This window comes from Hyaena hyaena, unplaced genomic scaffold (genome assembly GCF_003009895.1).
Source record: "Hyaena hyaena isolate Hyena2069 unplaced genomic scaffold, ASM300989v1 scaffold_28, whole genome shotgun sequence".
Lineage (NCBI taxonomy): Eukaryota > Metazoa > Chordata > Mammalia > Carnivora > Hyaenidae > Hyaena > Hyaena hyaena.
Genome location: NW_024080660.1, coordinates 5347446 through 5362749, shown reverse-complemented (window position 1 = coordinate 5362749; position 15304 = coordinate 5347446). Strand labels below are relative to the sequence as shown.

The 15304-nt window shown below is 44.9% G+C and overlaps 1 protein-coding gene across 1 annotated transcript; it reads left to right on the top strand.

Annotated features, from left to right (window-relative positions):
- Nucleotides 1-441: 441 nt before the first annotated feature.
- On the top strand, nucleotides 442-6628 carry RAB29 (RAB29, member RAS oncogene family). The gene is made up of 6 exons (XM_039227413.1): nucleotides 442-483; nucleotides 786-1020; nucleotides 4242-4313; nucleotides 5003-5184; nucleotides 5473-5594; nucleotides 5902-6628. Exons 2-6 carry the CDS (start codon nucleotides 897-899, stop codon nucleotides 6011-6013), a joined length of 612 nt encoding a protein of 203 aa, XP_039083344.1. The 5' UTR covers nucleotides 442-483; nucleotides 786-896; the 3' UTR covers nucleotides 6014-6628.
- Nucleotides 6629-15304: the final 8676 nt, after the last annotated feature.

Below are 15304 nucleotides of genomic sequence, written 5' to 3'. Positions count from 1 at the left end.
GCCCCACGTCGGGCTCTGTGCTGACGGCTCAGAGCCTAGAGCCTCCTTTGGGTTATATGTCTTTCTCCCCTGCTCGCTCTCTGGCTCTGTCTCTCAAAATAGACATAAAAAAGTTTTTTTAATCATTTATAGAATCTATGGAATCATTTTTAACCTTAATTCCATAAAACCTTTAAAGATAATGAGAAATCTAGGGACGGATTTAGGCAGATGAGGTCATGTGGAATAAAGTAAGATTCCGAACCGCTGAAAGGGTCTGAAAGCCTTGAAACTTTGGGTAGAGTTTTAAAGAAGAAAAATAGTGCATAAACTACATTTCCCAGGAGGCCTCGCGCGGGAGTCTCCGCACTCCGCTAGTTTCTCTTCGCCTCGAGGTAAGCTGGGGAATGTAGTGCTCCAAGCCGCCCTGCACGTGACGCGTGCTGAGGAAGACGAGGGGGGACCGCGCCGCCCTCGGCGGTTCGGGGGCCCCGCAGCCTAAGTGTGAGCTGCTCCTGGCCGGGAATTTGGTTTGCGCAGGGCGGGGAGGGCCCCCGTCGTCCGGCCCCATCCGTGAAAGAGCTGAGCCGGGTTCGCCCGCCGGCGCTGCTCCGGGGAAGTCCCCGTGTGCGAGGCACCTCTGGGTCCCGTTCCGTTTCTGCGCTGCCGGGCCGGGTGCGGCGGAAGGTGCGAACAGCCCGGGGGCTCGCAGCTCGCGCCGTGCGCCCCACCCAGGCTGCGGCCGCACGGGGAGGAAGCGCGTATAGGTTGAGCGCAAAGTTTCCCTTTTTGCTTTCTCGTCACAGCCGCTCCAGCGGGCGGTCTTCACTTTGAGGGGGTCCGGAGCCGAAGGAGTTAAAACAAGCGACGCCCCCCACCCCACTGGCCGCCTCCCTCACCAGTCCAGCCCGCCGGCCATGGGCGGACGCGATCACCTGTTCAAAGTGCTGGTGGTGGGGGACGCCGCGGTGGGCAAGACGTCCCTGGTGCAGCGATACTCCCAGGACAGCTTCAGCAAGCACTACAAGTCCACGGTGGGAGGTGAGACGTCGCCGCGGGGGCGGGGTGCACCCCCGCGGGTGGGGAGCCGGGGGCTTCGAGGCCTTAGGCCCTTACCCGGTCAGGAAGTAGGTGTCCAGGATCTTGGAGGGACTAACCGCCCCGTGTTTGATCTGCACGTTTCTCTTGGGTTTCCCCAATTCGGGTCACCAGCCTGAGCTGACTGCGGGGCGGGGGGGAAAGAGATTGGGCGGAGGTGTGAAGAGCAGCAATGGGGAAGGGAGATGAGAAAATGCGCAATTGTTGCGTTTCCCCCGGGACCTGTGAACTCAGGACTCCTGCAACCTTACAAGGGGTCATGGGCAAATTTGTGTCATCAGCAGGGGCTGCTGGGACTCCCCCCCCCTCCCGCGCCCTCCCCGCACATGGAAGGCCTGGTTGGGTGCGGGACGGGGCTCTCGGCCTGCCTCTTACAGGAGTTCCAGGCAGGTGATGAAGGAAAAGAAAGGTGTTCAATCTGGCCTTAAAGGATCCTAGTTTATCTTGTGTGTTTTAATTATTTTTAAAATTTATTTATTTTGAGAGACAGAGCATGAGCAGGGGAGAGGCACAGAGAGAGAGAATCCCAAGCAGGCTCCCTCTGTCAGCACAGAGCCCCCACATGTGGCTCCTTGGGAGAACTGCTGCATCATGACCTGAGCTGACATCAAGAGTTGAATGCTTAACCCTGAGCCACGCAAGCTCTCCTAGGATCCTAGGTTTGTTTGGGGGTGCCTACCTGGGAGAGCCCCAGGCCCACACAATCTGATGGTATTTTTGTCCACGTATTGCTTAAATAAAGGCAACTTGGGGTGCCTGGGTGGCTTAGTCGGTTAAGCGTCCGACTTTCGCTTAGGTCATGATCTCGCGGTTCGTGGGTTCGAGCCCCGCGTCGGGCTCTGTGCTGACTGCCAGCTCAGAGCCTGGAGCCTGTTTCAGAGTCTGTCACTCCCTCTCTCTCTGACCCTCCCCTGCTCACGCTGTCTCTCTCTCTCTCCTAGAAATAAATAAAACATTTAAATAAATAAATAAAACAAAAAAATAATCTAGAAATTCTTCAAGAAATTTGAAATATACAGATTATCTGACCTATTTTCCGGCCCCCTTTTCTCTCAAACTGGGGAGGGGAAAAAAGGAAGGGAACACTAAGGAGTTCATTCATTTCTTTCTACTCCACTTTTTTTTTTTTTCTCTCTCAGAGGTAGAAATGCCTTTTTGTTAGGTAGAAAGTGTTTAGCTGGTGAAGGGGGAGAGTAACAACATTTATTTATCTACATTACGAGAACATTTTTTAAGGAAAAAAAACCTACGCTAATATAAATTTTGAAGATGGGTAATAGTGTTCACTATGGAATTTAAAAAAATTAACAAGCATTAACATTACAATTAAAACATCCTCCTTGAGAACATCCAGCAAAATTTAGAATTTATAAATTTTTTAATGTCTATATATTTTTGAGAGAGAGAGACAGAGTGCGAGCAGAGGAAGGACAGAGAGAGAGGGAGACACAGAATCTGAAGCAGGCTCTGGGCTCTGAGCGGTCAGCACAGAGCCCAAGACGGGGTTTGAACTCACAAATGGAGACATCATGATCTGAGCTAAAGTCTAACACTTAACCAACTAAGCCACCCAGAAGCCCCAAAATTTAAGGTTTAAAGTTTCAAAAACTATTTCCTGACTACTTTGCCTCCTGACTCCTACATAATATGAGGGCCCCTATTTCATAGATTTGGTTAAAAATATTTCTCTAATTTGGGGCGCCTGGGTAGCTCGGTCGGTTAAGCGTTCAACTCGATCTCGACTCAGGTCGTGATCTCACCTACACTGATGGCCCAGAGCCTACTTGGGACTCTGTCTGTCCTTCTTTCTGCCTCTCCCCAACTTGTGCACGCTCTCTCTCTCTCTCTCTCTCTCTCTCTCAAAATCAATAAATAAACATAAAGTTTTTTAAAAAGTATTTCACTAATTCGTTTTTAGCAATTGCTCTAGTTTTCCTTTAGTAAAGAATAACTGGCTCCAGGTAAATTTTTTTTCCAGTAATTATTCTAAATTTCCCCTGGCTTTCATTTCTGTCACAGATGCGGAAAAATGTATTTCCAAATCTGGAAAAGTATTCATTTTCTCTCATCGAAAGCCTTCCCCCCCCAAGCGTACTCTTCCAGTATCAAAAGCCTCGCCCCCCTCCCCCCGCCACATACTCTTCCAGGCTTAGCTCGCTGAGTCGCAGCATCTCCAGATTTCAGTGGGGCTCTTAAGCGTCATTCGTGCTGTGGCTTCTTCCTGGGACTCCTCTGGGACGTCTGCACTTTGTCCCCATTCCTGCCCCAAATAAGTTCCTCCAGCCTTATGGAGGGTACAGAACTCCCCCCTGGGGTGCGTCCTTCTCATCATGCAATTGGATTAGAAACCAACAGTGAAATTGAATGTGGAAGATGCAAAAGCTACCGCACTTACCTCATTTCCCACTTTTGCGCCATCGTCCCTTCCCTGAGAAAACCCCCTAGACCTCCCAGAAACTGTGCAGCTTGAGATCAGGAGTTGTTTTGCTACTTGCTCCCATCCTCCTACCCCCAGCCTTAGAGACAACTAGTAACAAATAAATGAGTTTGTTGAGAAAATAAAAGCTGAAGACCCCTTCAGAGAGTGGTTATGAATTGTCTGTGCCAGGTGCGCCTGGCTGTCTTCCGTCAGAACATGTGACTCTTGATCTTGGGGTATATGAGATCGAACCCCATGTTGGGGGTACAGTTTACTTAAAAATAATAATAATAATAATAATAATAATAAGGAGCACCTGGGCGGCTCAGTTGGTTGAGCATCTGACTTCGGCTCACGTCATGATCTCCTCATTCATGAGTTCGAGCCCCACATTGGGCTCTGTGCTGACAGCTCAGAGCCTGGAGCCTGCTTCGGATTCTGTGTCTCCCTCTCTCTCTGCCCCTCCCTCACTTCCTCTTTCTCTCTCTCTCTCTCTCCCTCAAAAAATAACTAAATAAATAAACATTAAAAAATAATTTAAAAATAATAATAAATGTTTAAAAAATAAAGAATTGTCTGTTCCACACTTAATACATGTGGTGGGCTCATCTCAGCCCATTGAGAGCTTAAAAATAAATAGAAAGGATTAGATTTGTGTGTCTCTAGTTAAAACTGCATGTTTGATCTGAGTTTGTTCGTGGATTTTTTAAAGGTAAATTTTATTCAATTCTACTTGTATTTTCAGTGGATTTTGCTCTGAAGGTCCTCCAGTGGTCTGACTCCGAGGTGGTGCGGCTCCAGCTGTGGGATATTGCAGGTGGGCTGGGAAGATGCAGTGGGAACAAAGGAAGACGTTTTGTTGAATCAGCAAGCCCTCAGAAAAAGTGGGGTAGCAAACCCAGTTCTTTTCTGGAACCGGAATGACTGGGTCGTTCAGAGGGAACCTAAGATGGGTAGATGTAGAGTGCTTGTAGACCTTTTCTGTAGGTGTTTTGCCCTGGATACATGAAGAGACTTTCCTGTGTGAGGGGAGCGGCTGACCAGGCTGTGGGATCCTCCAGAACGTAGGCCGGTGCTCTCACAGCAGGGGGAGGGCGCTTTCCCCAGCGTTTCAGCTGACCTTGGTGAGAAACAGATCCCCAGAAAATAGAGACAATAATAATAATAGCTGACTTTTACTGTGTGCCAAGCACTTTCCTAAGCATTTTAGATTCAATGACTCGTTAATCCTCATAGCAACCCTGTGATAACAGCTACTGCTTTTATCTCCGCCCTGCAGATGAGAATCTGAAGCACCAAAAGCTTGACTTGGCCAAAGTCATACAGATAATAAACGACAGAGCAGGGATTTGGACTTGGGCGGTCTGGGTGCAGAATCTGGACTCCGCCACAGTGCGTCCTGCCCCGTCCCCCACACTGAAGATAGGAAGGGCAGGGCATAGGAAGGGGTTGCGACTAGTTCTTAGCATCGCCTTTCCAACCAAACATTCCCACCTTCCCTCCCAGGGCAGGAGCGCTTCACCTCCATGACACGACTATACTATCGGGATGCCTCCGCCTGTGTTATTATGTTTGATGTTACCAACGCCACGACCTTCACCAACAGCCAGAGATGGAAACAGGACTTGGACAGCAAGCTCACACTACCTAATGGAGAGCCCGTGCCCTGCCTGCTCTTGGCCAACAAAGTATGTGGTCAATCTAGGCAAACAGCCCCTGGCCTCTCTCTGTGGTCAGACAGTGGGTATATCTAAAATGCTCTCTGATTCCAGATACCCATTTCCCCTTCTCAAGTTCGCAAAATCATCTCTCCCTCCTTTCAAGGGGATGCTGGGACTTTGTTTGGGAAGAATATTGGCTAGATTTTAGATGTCGGTGTTCTGAGCCATCGGTGGAAAGGGTTTAAATCCACAAGTATCTGAGCTTCTCTTCTCAGGAAGCTTATGGTGTTGCCTTTTATGTACTCTCTTTGCCAGTGTGATCTGTCCCCTTGGGCAGTGAGCCGAGACCAAGTGGACCGGTTCAGTAAAGAGAATGGCTTCACAGGTTGGACAGAAACATCAGTCAAGGAGAACAAAAATATTAACGAGGCCATGAGGTGAGCGGTTCCTGCTGTTCTGGGGTCAGACGCACAGATTCCCCTGTCTTCTGCTGCTGCTCTCCCCATCGACCTTCTTTTCTTGTTTCTGAGCAAACAAGAACAGACTGAGCCACTGGAATTCCAGCTTTGGAAGGTCGGGGATGCTGTCCTTTATCCTGAGATACCTGGGGACAAAGGGGCACTTGAACCTTGTGGCTTTACTGAGTGCCATCCGGTGATAAGACAGACAGGGTCTCCCATTCCTCCCTTCCCTCCACCCAGTTTCTCAGGCTTATTTTTTTTTTTTTTTTAATTTGTGTTGTAGAGTCCTCATTGAAAAGATGATGAGCAATTCCAGAGAAGATATGTCTTTGTCCACCCAAGGGGACTATATCAATCTGCAGACCAAGCCCTCCTCCAGCTGGGCGTGCTGCTAGCAGTTTGGGGCTTGTTTTCCCTCCCGATGTCAGGAGGTCTTTTCATCTCTTTCCTTTGGCTGCCCACCCAGCAATCTCCTGTACACGTGACCCATCTCCTGCTGGCTGTCCTGAAAGAGCCATCCTCACTGAGGGAAGTCTGGGACTCCAGTGCATTTCTGCATCCCTCACAGGTGGGCTACTCGCAGCTGTGGCTCAGTACCTTCTGTATAAGAAAGATCATCTTTCTTTGTGATCTGGGATTTTGTGGGAAGCATTGGAAATCCGCACCTGTGATCAGAATTCCCACCCGTTTTTGGCGTCCATTTTTCCATTTGATGTATGTTGATATCTCAACCCGGTAGGACTTCAGATTGCGAGAACAAGAGCAAAGGGCATTTCCCAAATGCCCTATAGGTTGTCGCTGTCAGATTCTTCCTGTCTTGGACTTTGACTTTGAACCTCTGATTCCAGGATGCACAGGAGTGTGGCTGGATATCCATGGGTTTGGGGCCACAGGAGATAATGGAAAAGTCACTGTATTTTTGAAGCTTCTAAAGTCATAATTGGCTTTATCTTATCTTGGCTGCAAGAGTATTCAAGCTTATAAACTACTTATTATGAGTGAAGAGAGCATTTCTTTCCCCCAGAGAAATCAGTTGTCACGTTAGGGTTTTCAAGGGTCTCGCTACCAGTGGGTTGAGAATGGGGTCGGCAGGTTTCTGGGTTGGTGTCCTGACGCATAACACTGCAAGTGACATCAGTTGGCTGCAGTGCCCTGACATAGGTCTGTTCCTCACAGCTTGGGGAGTCTGAATGGAAGAGGGAAAGGTTAATAGAACAAAATCCCATGGGACGACTTGTTTCTGAGCACTTTGGGTGCTCAGCCATAAGAAACAAATTTTATGTACAAACCTCTGCCTGAGGGGAGTGAGTAGATAGACAGAAAATCATTAAGTAATTTAAGTGCTAAGTCGGTAGGGTTTTTAGTATCAAATCATTTCTAGACAGCTTAATTTGTTAAATTCTCACAGGACGGTGATTTATAACCTACCCAAAGTTATGAATATTCTTAATAAATTCTTTGAAAGCACTTACTTAGATAAGTAAGCATCCTAAGTAAGCAGCTCCCAAATCTGACCGAGCAGAACCAGCTGGGAAGTTTGTTTAAAACATCTTTTTAAATAAAATGTTTATTTTATGTTTTAAGGTCTGTCAAGCCCACTGAATCCACATTTCCAGGGGTGGAGTCTTGCTATTTGTTGTTTTTCAAAGCTACCCGGGTTATCTGACTTGCCTGGTTTGGAAAGCATCGCTGGGGAATTTGGTAAAGCTGTACAGAGTCAGGCATTCCCTATATATGTGCCCCTGGGCTTCCCTGCCCTCTCTCAGCTCTCCAGATGATTCGGGTACACACCAGACTTTGGAAACGACGGTCTTAACGATCAGAGGCCAAATATCAGAAAGAGAATGGGAGCCAGACCTTCTTTCAGTGGTTGGTTGCTTGGTTGGTTTTTAATACCAAGTATTATCACTTTTGCATAGTCTCTTAAGACCGTGAAGTTCTCTTTTGTATTACCCTCCATAAACAATGGGTTTTTATTACAACGATTCTAAAGGTATTAGCGGAGTAACTAATTCCCTCTATGTGAAAAGAAAATTGAGTTTTATTTACTGGTTTGAACCTCTGCAAAGTCACAAATAAAGGTGAAATAGGTCTTGTATTCATAGGAGTTATTGGCCTTTAAAGTGAGTTTGGGGGCACCCGGGTGGCTCAGTCGGTTAAGCGTCTGACTTCGGCTCAGGTCATGATCTCACAGTTCGTGGGTTCGAGCCCTGTGTCGGGCTAGCTCAAGCCTGGACCCTGCTTCAGATTCTGTGTCTCCCTCTCTCTCTAATCCTCCCCTGCTCACACTATCTCTCTCTCTCTCTCTCTTTCAGAAATAAATAAAACATTTAAAAATTTTTAATTAAAAAAAATAAAGTGAGTTTAAGTGCCATTTTATACTGATAATTCAAGAGTATTGTGTAAACAGAGATTTTATTTTTACCTTTAAAAATTAAGGTAAAGGAGGGGCGCCTGGGTGGCTTAGTCGGTTGAGCGTCCGACTTTCACTTAGGTCATGATCTCGCGGTTCGTGGGTTCGAGCCCCGCATTGGGCTCTGTGCTGACTGCCAGCTCAGAGCCTGGAGCCTGTTTCAGAGTCTGTGCCTCCCTCTCTCTCTGACCCTCCCTTGCTCACGCTGTCTCTCTCTCTCTCTCTCTCTCCTAGAAATAAATAAAAAACATTAAAAAAAAATAAAATCTCTTTTAAAAAAAAAAAAAATGAAGGCAAAGGAGCGCCTGGGTGGCTTAGTCGGTTAAGCGTCCGACTTTCGCTTAGGTCATGATCTTGCGGTTCGTGGGTTCGAGCCCCACGTCGGGCTCTGTGCTGACTGCCAGCTCAGAGCCTGGAGCCTGTTTCAGTCTGTGACTCCCTCTCTCTCTGACCCTCCCCTGCTCACGCTGTCTCTCTCTCTCTCCTAGAAATAAATAAAAAACATTAAAAAAAAATAAAATAAAAATGAAGGTAAATCTTATTCTGTCTGTTAATTTACGGGTATCCATTGCCTAATACCAATTCAGTACTTGATATAACATTCCAAATAATGCTTGGAAATGTGACATTGTAAAATTAAAAAAAAAAAAAATGAATGTGTTTTCTTTTCCTATGTGCTGACTCAGGAATTACCTGCCTTTTCAAGCATTGCTAGAGGGTGGCCTGCCAGTCCTTCTGAATTTTTTTTCTTTTTTTTTTTAATTTTTTTAAATTGTTTATTGTTGAGAGAGAGACACAGAGTGTGAGCAGGGGAGGGGCAGAGAGAGGAAGACACAGAACATGAAGCAGGCCCCAGGCTCTGAGCTATCAGCACAGAACCCGATGCTGGGCTAGAACTCACAAGCTGTGAGATGATGACCTGAGCTGAAGTCAGACGCTTAACTGACTGAGCCACCCAAGCACCCCAGGTACACATTATAGGGCTGAAACTAATTAAAGAAGAAATTGAAGTATAACTAATTCCTCTGTATGTCCTATCCATAAAGAAAAAGGAAATCAATTAAGTTTTTAAAAACGAGGGCAATGTTTACATGATTAGAAATATAATTATACTAAAAATAATTATATCTTGTCATTTGGATGCTACATCTTGGTACGGTTGTTACATAAGCATGGATATTGTTGGAGCCCTTCCCTAGAGAAATTTCCACATTTGAGACAAGATAGCCTTCCAACCACTCTGCTGGTGTTTGGACAGAACGAAAACATAAGCATTTCCTGCATAGTGTTTTTAAGAGACCCAAGGAAGGGCTGAGAACAGAGCTGTAGAACTGTGACTGCCCTGGCTTTAGACTTTGAACAGAATAACTGAGTGACCAAACAAATAGAGAAAAAGAGATCACAGGTCAAGGAAGGCCCCTCCACAGTAAGTGACGGTTTGCCCTTTTGTTACTACTAATGAGCCGGAATTACTCCCAAGATGACTTTCCCAATTCATTTGCCCAAGCTATTGCTAAGATATGTTTGGGCTCCTCATTTTTCCCTGTCATCTCCAGATTTAACTCTTCTTTGAATGGTCTGTCTTTTGTCCTCAGGACTCTGTCCCATCTAACATGAGGCCTTTACTGTGCCTTGCTGTCCTTTTGTAAGCAATAGCCTGCTTTTGACATGATCTAAGGCTATGGTTAGAAGCTGTAGAAATCTCCATGGTATTCCAGAAGATCCAGTGGAGATCACCCAGGGAAACGAACCTCAGTGCCTTTTTTTCCCTCTACCATCTTGGTTCACTGTATAGGGAGAGGCTTCAGCTATATAAGTGACTCATTTATTAAAGCCAAATAATCCCCAAAGCTGCCAAGTTGAAATAGGTGGGAAACCACTAGAAAGTGACGTGTGTTGGAAAGTACTCCATGTATTTTTGATTCAGCCATAAATACCCAAGACTCAAGAATATATCCGCATATGGCCTTCATTGGTAGAACAACTCTGCCTTTTCTTTGGCTTTTGAGCATAATTCGAATTCTCTTGGATTTTGTTTGCAGAGTTTCAGTATATAATGGTATTGCTCTGTATTAGGATTCTCTTGGAAAACACAGCTAACAGGAGATATATACATACGTAAAGGGATTTATTAAAAGGAATTGACTTGTGTAGTTACAGAGCCAGGCAAGTCCAACATAGGCAGAGTTGATGTTCCAGTTCAAATCCCAAGGCTGGTAGGTAAGCTGTAGTAGCTGATGATATTCCAGTTTGAAAGCCATCAGACAGGAGAATTCTGTCTCACTCAGGAGAGGGTCAGCCTTATGTTGTATTTAGGCCCTCAACTGATTGGACAAGGCCTGTCCACATTACGGAGGGGAATCTGCTTTACTCAGTCTACTGATTTAAGTGTTAATCTCATCCAAAAACAGCCTCACAGAAACACCCAGAGTAATGTTTAACCAGATATCTGGGCACTCCATTGCCTAGTCAAATGGACAAATTAACTGTCACGTACATTTCACAGGACTTCATTAAGCGATGACAGTGTTTTAATATCTTCATACTTAACTTTGATTTACACCCAAAGTCTGTGTGATTAGGAACTAAGTACACATTAATGAGAATAAAGGGGAGAAAGCATGTAGGAAAAGGAAGGACAAAGAGCAGGCATTTTATGATGTATCATGATGTGAGAAAGGCAGCCCAGTAGCACTGACTGCTAATTCCTGCAATGGTGTAAACCCGTCCCTAAGCTCTGAGTTGTGTATGCTTCTTACACTGTCTTTGAAATAAGAAAGCACACCTTCACATTTTATGTTTGAGGGAACAAATGTCTCCAAATTTGACTGACTGAAAGGCAGCCGGTTGAATTTGTCGTAAAGTCAAGACATAACTGCATATTTTTGAATTTCCAATCTCTGTTCTATCATTTAGGTTTCTGGAAAACATTTGACCTGAAAAACCTATTTTAGAAAATAAGCCCAGGGGTACCTGACTGATTCAATGGGTCGATCCTGCAACTCCGATAATCGGGTGGTGGGTTCAGGTCCTACGTTGGGTGTAGAGATTACCTGAAAAATTTTTAAATCTTTTTTTTAAAATGTTTTAAATTATTATTTAGTTTTAAGGGAGAGAGAGGGGGAGAGAGAGAGAGAGAGAGACCGCGTGAGCAGCAGAGAGGCAGAGAGAGGAGACACAGAATCGGAAGCAGGCTCCAGGCTCCAGGCTGTCGGTACAGAGCTCAATGCAGGGCTCAAACTCACGAACCGTGAGATCATGACCTGAGCCAAAGTCGGACCCTTAACTGAGCCACCCAGGTGCCCCGGAAATTTTAAAAATCTTTAAAAAGAAAAGAAAAGAAGCCCAGACATTTAGAGAAACAGAACTGATCCCTTTTGGGTTTGAACTTCCGGTTTGTGTTAGCTTTTGAAACTATGTTCACGCATGGAGTAGAGAGGATCACGTTTCCATATTAAATTTGGGGGGGCCACATTAAGTAGCCTGCGGTGCACACTATCCTAAGATGTTTAATCAACAAGTTCCATTTACCAAGATATGTCACCCAAATGCAGTGACTAACATTTAATTTTGAATATCAGGTATGTTATTTGCAACTACAGGGATTTTAACAGCCATTCCCTTTTCAACTGTCACTGCCAGTAGCTAACATCTAAGTGCCGCTATGAGCCCAGTATTCCCCTAAGCACTTCACATGCATTATTTTTATTTTTACAATGACTTATGATATGTATATATATATGGAAACAGAGGCACCAAAAATTCAGGCTTTGCCCAAGGAGAGCTAAGTGGCAATCTGATTTTTTAGCCTTAAGCAGTGTGACTCCAGAAAATTGCCCTTTACTACACAACACGGTACTAATCTTTTTTTATGTGTGTGTTTTGGTGGTGGCATCCTGAATTTTTTCCATACAACAAATGTTCAGTGTGATAGAAACAAAGAGTAATTTATTAAATGGGCATACAGATTTTTTAATATCTTTTTTTTTTTTTTTTTTTTTTTTTTAGAGAGTGATAGGGTACCTGGGTGGCTCAATTGGCTCAGGTCATGATCTCATGGTCCTTGGGATTGAGCTCTGCATCAGGGTTCTTGCCCACAGTGTGGAGCCTGCTTGGGATTCTCTCTCTCCCTCTCCTCTACCCCTCCCACTCATTCTTTCTTTCTCTCTCTCTAAATGAATAAATAAACATTTAAAAAATAAAAGAGTGAGAACACAGGAGCAGGGGAGAAGGGCAGAAGGAGAGAGAATCTCAAGCAGGTTTGATTTTTTTAATACTTTTATCATGAAAAAATTTAAATCTCATTAAGGAAAATGAAGAAGAAAACTCCAGCAACTCAAACAAAACCTCTATTTACGGGGGCGCCTGGGTGGCTCAGTCGGTTAAGCGTCTGACTTCGGCTCAGGTCATGGTCTCACAGTTCGTGGGTTCAAGCCCCGCATCTGTCTCTGTGATGACAGCTCAGAGCCTGGAGCCTGCTTCGGATTCTGTATCTCCCTCTCTCTCTAATCCTCCCCTGCTCATGCTGTCTCTCTCTCTCTCTCTCTCTCTCTCTCTCAGAAATAAATAAAAACATTTTTAAAAAAAACCTTTATTTACAGAAATCCACCCAACCTTATCTCTTAACACTCTTTAAAGTAGCGAGGAAGTTAGAAGTCTGGAGCAGAAATCTACAGAAGAAAATGAATTTAAATACTTAAATTGACTTCAGCCCAATCTTTTTCTGGCTGCAGTCTGAGGGCAAAGGAGCATCCTCCTTAACCATGAACCTACCTCCAAGGTTACTCAGCCTCTGGGGTTTTAGAAAGACTCAGCAGACACACAGCTTTTCTGTCCCATACTTTCTTATGAGTATGATGGAGCAGAGACACAGCAGATTGGAGGTAGAAGTTTAAAAAAAAAAAAAGCTTGAAAGAAGTTTCCTTTAACTTCCTGGCAGGGTCTTCAAAGACAGGTAGCTCTCTGTGCTCCTGTGGTCGGTAGAAATAATGTCTATCTTTAGATCTGAATGACTTTCATGAGGTCACAGAACTAAAAGTGCCCAGCACAGAGCAAGTGCCCAAAATTTGTTTGAAATCTCCCAGCTACTATAGCTTAGCCTTGAAGGAAATGGGTCTTTGTTAGGGACAGGGAAGGGTCATTCGTTTGCCACCCCGGCACTGCCACTTCTTAGTGTCTTAAACACTAAGCGGAGGAGAAAAGGCTGCTTCCCCAAACATAACTAAAATAATAGGGAAATTAAGCATTGAGTTTAAAAGGCCATTAAATCTCATTTCCAGGGGAAAGGAATGATTATCTTTACTGTCTCCTTAGCCTTTTTGTTTTCCTAGTTTTATTTTATTTAAAAAAATTTTTTTTACATTTCTTTATTTTTGAGAGACAGAGACAGAGCACAAGTTGGGGAGGGGCAGAGAGAGAATGAGACACAGAATCCGAAGCAGGCTCCAGGCTCCAAGCTGTCAGCACAGAGCCCGACGTGGGGCTGGCACCCAGAAATTGTGAGATCATGACCTGAGCCAAAGTCGAATGCTTAACCAACTGAGCTACCCAGGCGCCCCTTCATAGTTTTATTATGTATATTGTCCCTTCAGTGTTATCTGACGGTGCTTCTAAAGTCTAGATATGATATCTTTCTTCAGTTTCCAACAAACTGATTGTGGTTGTGACATGTGCCCAGGGCAGAGCATTTGGGGATGGACAAGAGAGAACTCACCTTGGAGACTTCATTCCAGGCTCGCCTGGCAGCCAGGGAGACAGTGTTGGGGCTCTTGAAGGCATAATTCAGAACTTGCCCACTAAAAAGTAAACTAGTCGTTCAAATATTAGTTACTTTCTTCTTAAGAGACAGTGTTTGTTGAAATACTTAGTGAATGAACAAGCAGATGGACAGAAGATGTTCGCTGAAGTTGAGGTGAGGAGAGAGTAGGGTATGACCCTCACTTTGGAAGAAGAAGACCCTTCAGTGAGACCATCTGTCAGTTGGTCTTGAACTAAACTATAAGGGCAATGCCTGGAAGACCTGTCCTGAAATTTCCACCTGCCTGGACATGTTGACTATGGCCAGTTCCTTTCATTACCTAATAAATGAGTAACAAGAATCCTCTGCCTCATTTTATAATACTAAATAAAGGTATTATCTAAGATAATAGCAGTCTGCCCTGATAAAACAACCCCCAACAAAGTCACTCATGATTACTGCAACACCCTAGCCTTGCATTGGCATTTTGACAATTGTATGTTTGACAATAAACTTAGTCAAAACATATTCAGACACTGATTATGATACTCAATGCCACCCCCCAAATGTTGGCAAGGATGTGGAGAAATTGGACCCCTTGTGCACTGTTGATGGGGGTGCAAAATGATGCAGTTGCTATGGAAAATAGTATGGAGATTCCTCAAAAAATGAAAATATGACCATACGGTTAGCAATTCCACTTCTTTTGTTGTGTTTTTTTTTTAATGTTTTATTTATTTCTGAGAAAGAGACCGTGTGAGCAGAGGAGGGTCAGAGACAGAGGGACACACAGAATCTGAAGCAGTCTCCAGGCTCTCAGCTAGCTGTCAGCACAGAGCCCGATGCAGGGCTCGAACCCACAAACCAGGAGATCATGACCTGAGCCGAAGTCAGATGCTTAACCAACAGCCATGCAGGCACCCCAGCAATTCCACTTCTGATGTATCCCAAAGAATTGAGAGTAGGGGCTCAAAGAGATGCTTAAACACCCATGTTCATAGCAGCATTATTCTGGAAAGCAACCCAAAAAACTGGAAGCAACTCAAGTGTCAACTGACAGTGGAATGGGTAAACAAAATGCGGTACGTGCATCCAGTGAAATATTACTCAGTGTTCAAAAAGCAGAACTTTTGGGGAGCTCCTGGGTGGCTCAGTTGGTTAAGCATCAGACTCTTGATTTTGGTTTCAGATCAGGATCTCATGGTGTTGGAATTGAGCCCTCCTTGGGCTCCCAACTGAGCTGGGAGCCTGCTTGGGATTCTCTCTCTCCCATTCTCTCTCTCTCTCTGCCTCTCCCCCCTTTCTCTCTCAAAATAAGGAAATAAACATTTTAAAAACTGTCTTAAAAAGTAGAACATTTTGGGGGCACCTGGGTGGCTCAGTAGGTTAAGCGTCCAACTCTTGGTTTTGGCTCAAGTCATAATGGCACATTTCATGGGTTGGAGTCCCAAATCAGGCTCTGCGCTGACAGTGTGGATTGGGATTCTTTCCACCACCACCCCTCCACCTCTCCTCCACTCCAACGCATGCTCTCTC

Coding starts and splice junctions, on each gene's coding strand:
- RAB29 (XM_039227413.1), top strand. CDS start 897: ATGGGCGGACGCGATCACCTGTTCAAAGTGCTGGTGGTGGGGGACGCC. Junction 4,314..5,002: donor CCAGCTGTGGGATATTGCAG/GTGGGCTGGGAA, acceptor CTTCCCTCCCAG/GGCAGGAGCGCTTCACCTCC. Junction 5,185..5,472: donor GCCTGCTCTTGGCCAACAAA/GTATGTGGTCAA, acceptor TCTCTTTGCCAG/TGTGATCTGTCCCCTTGGGC.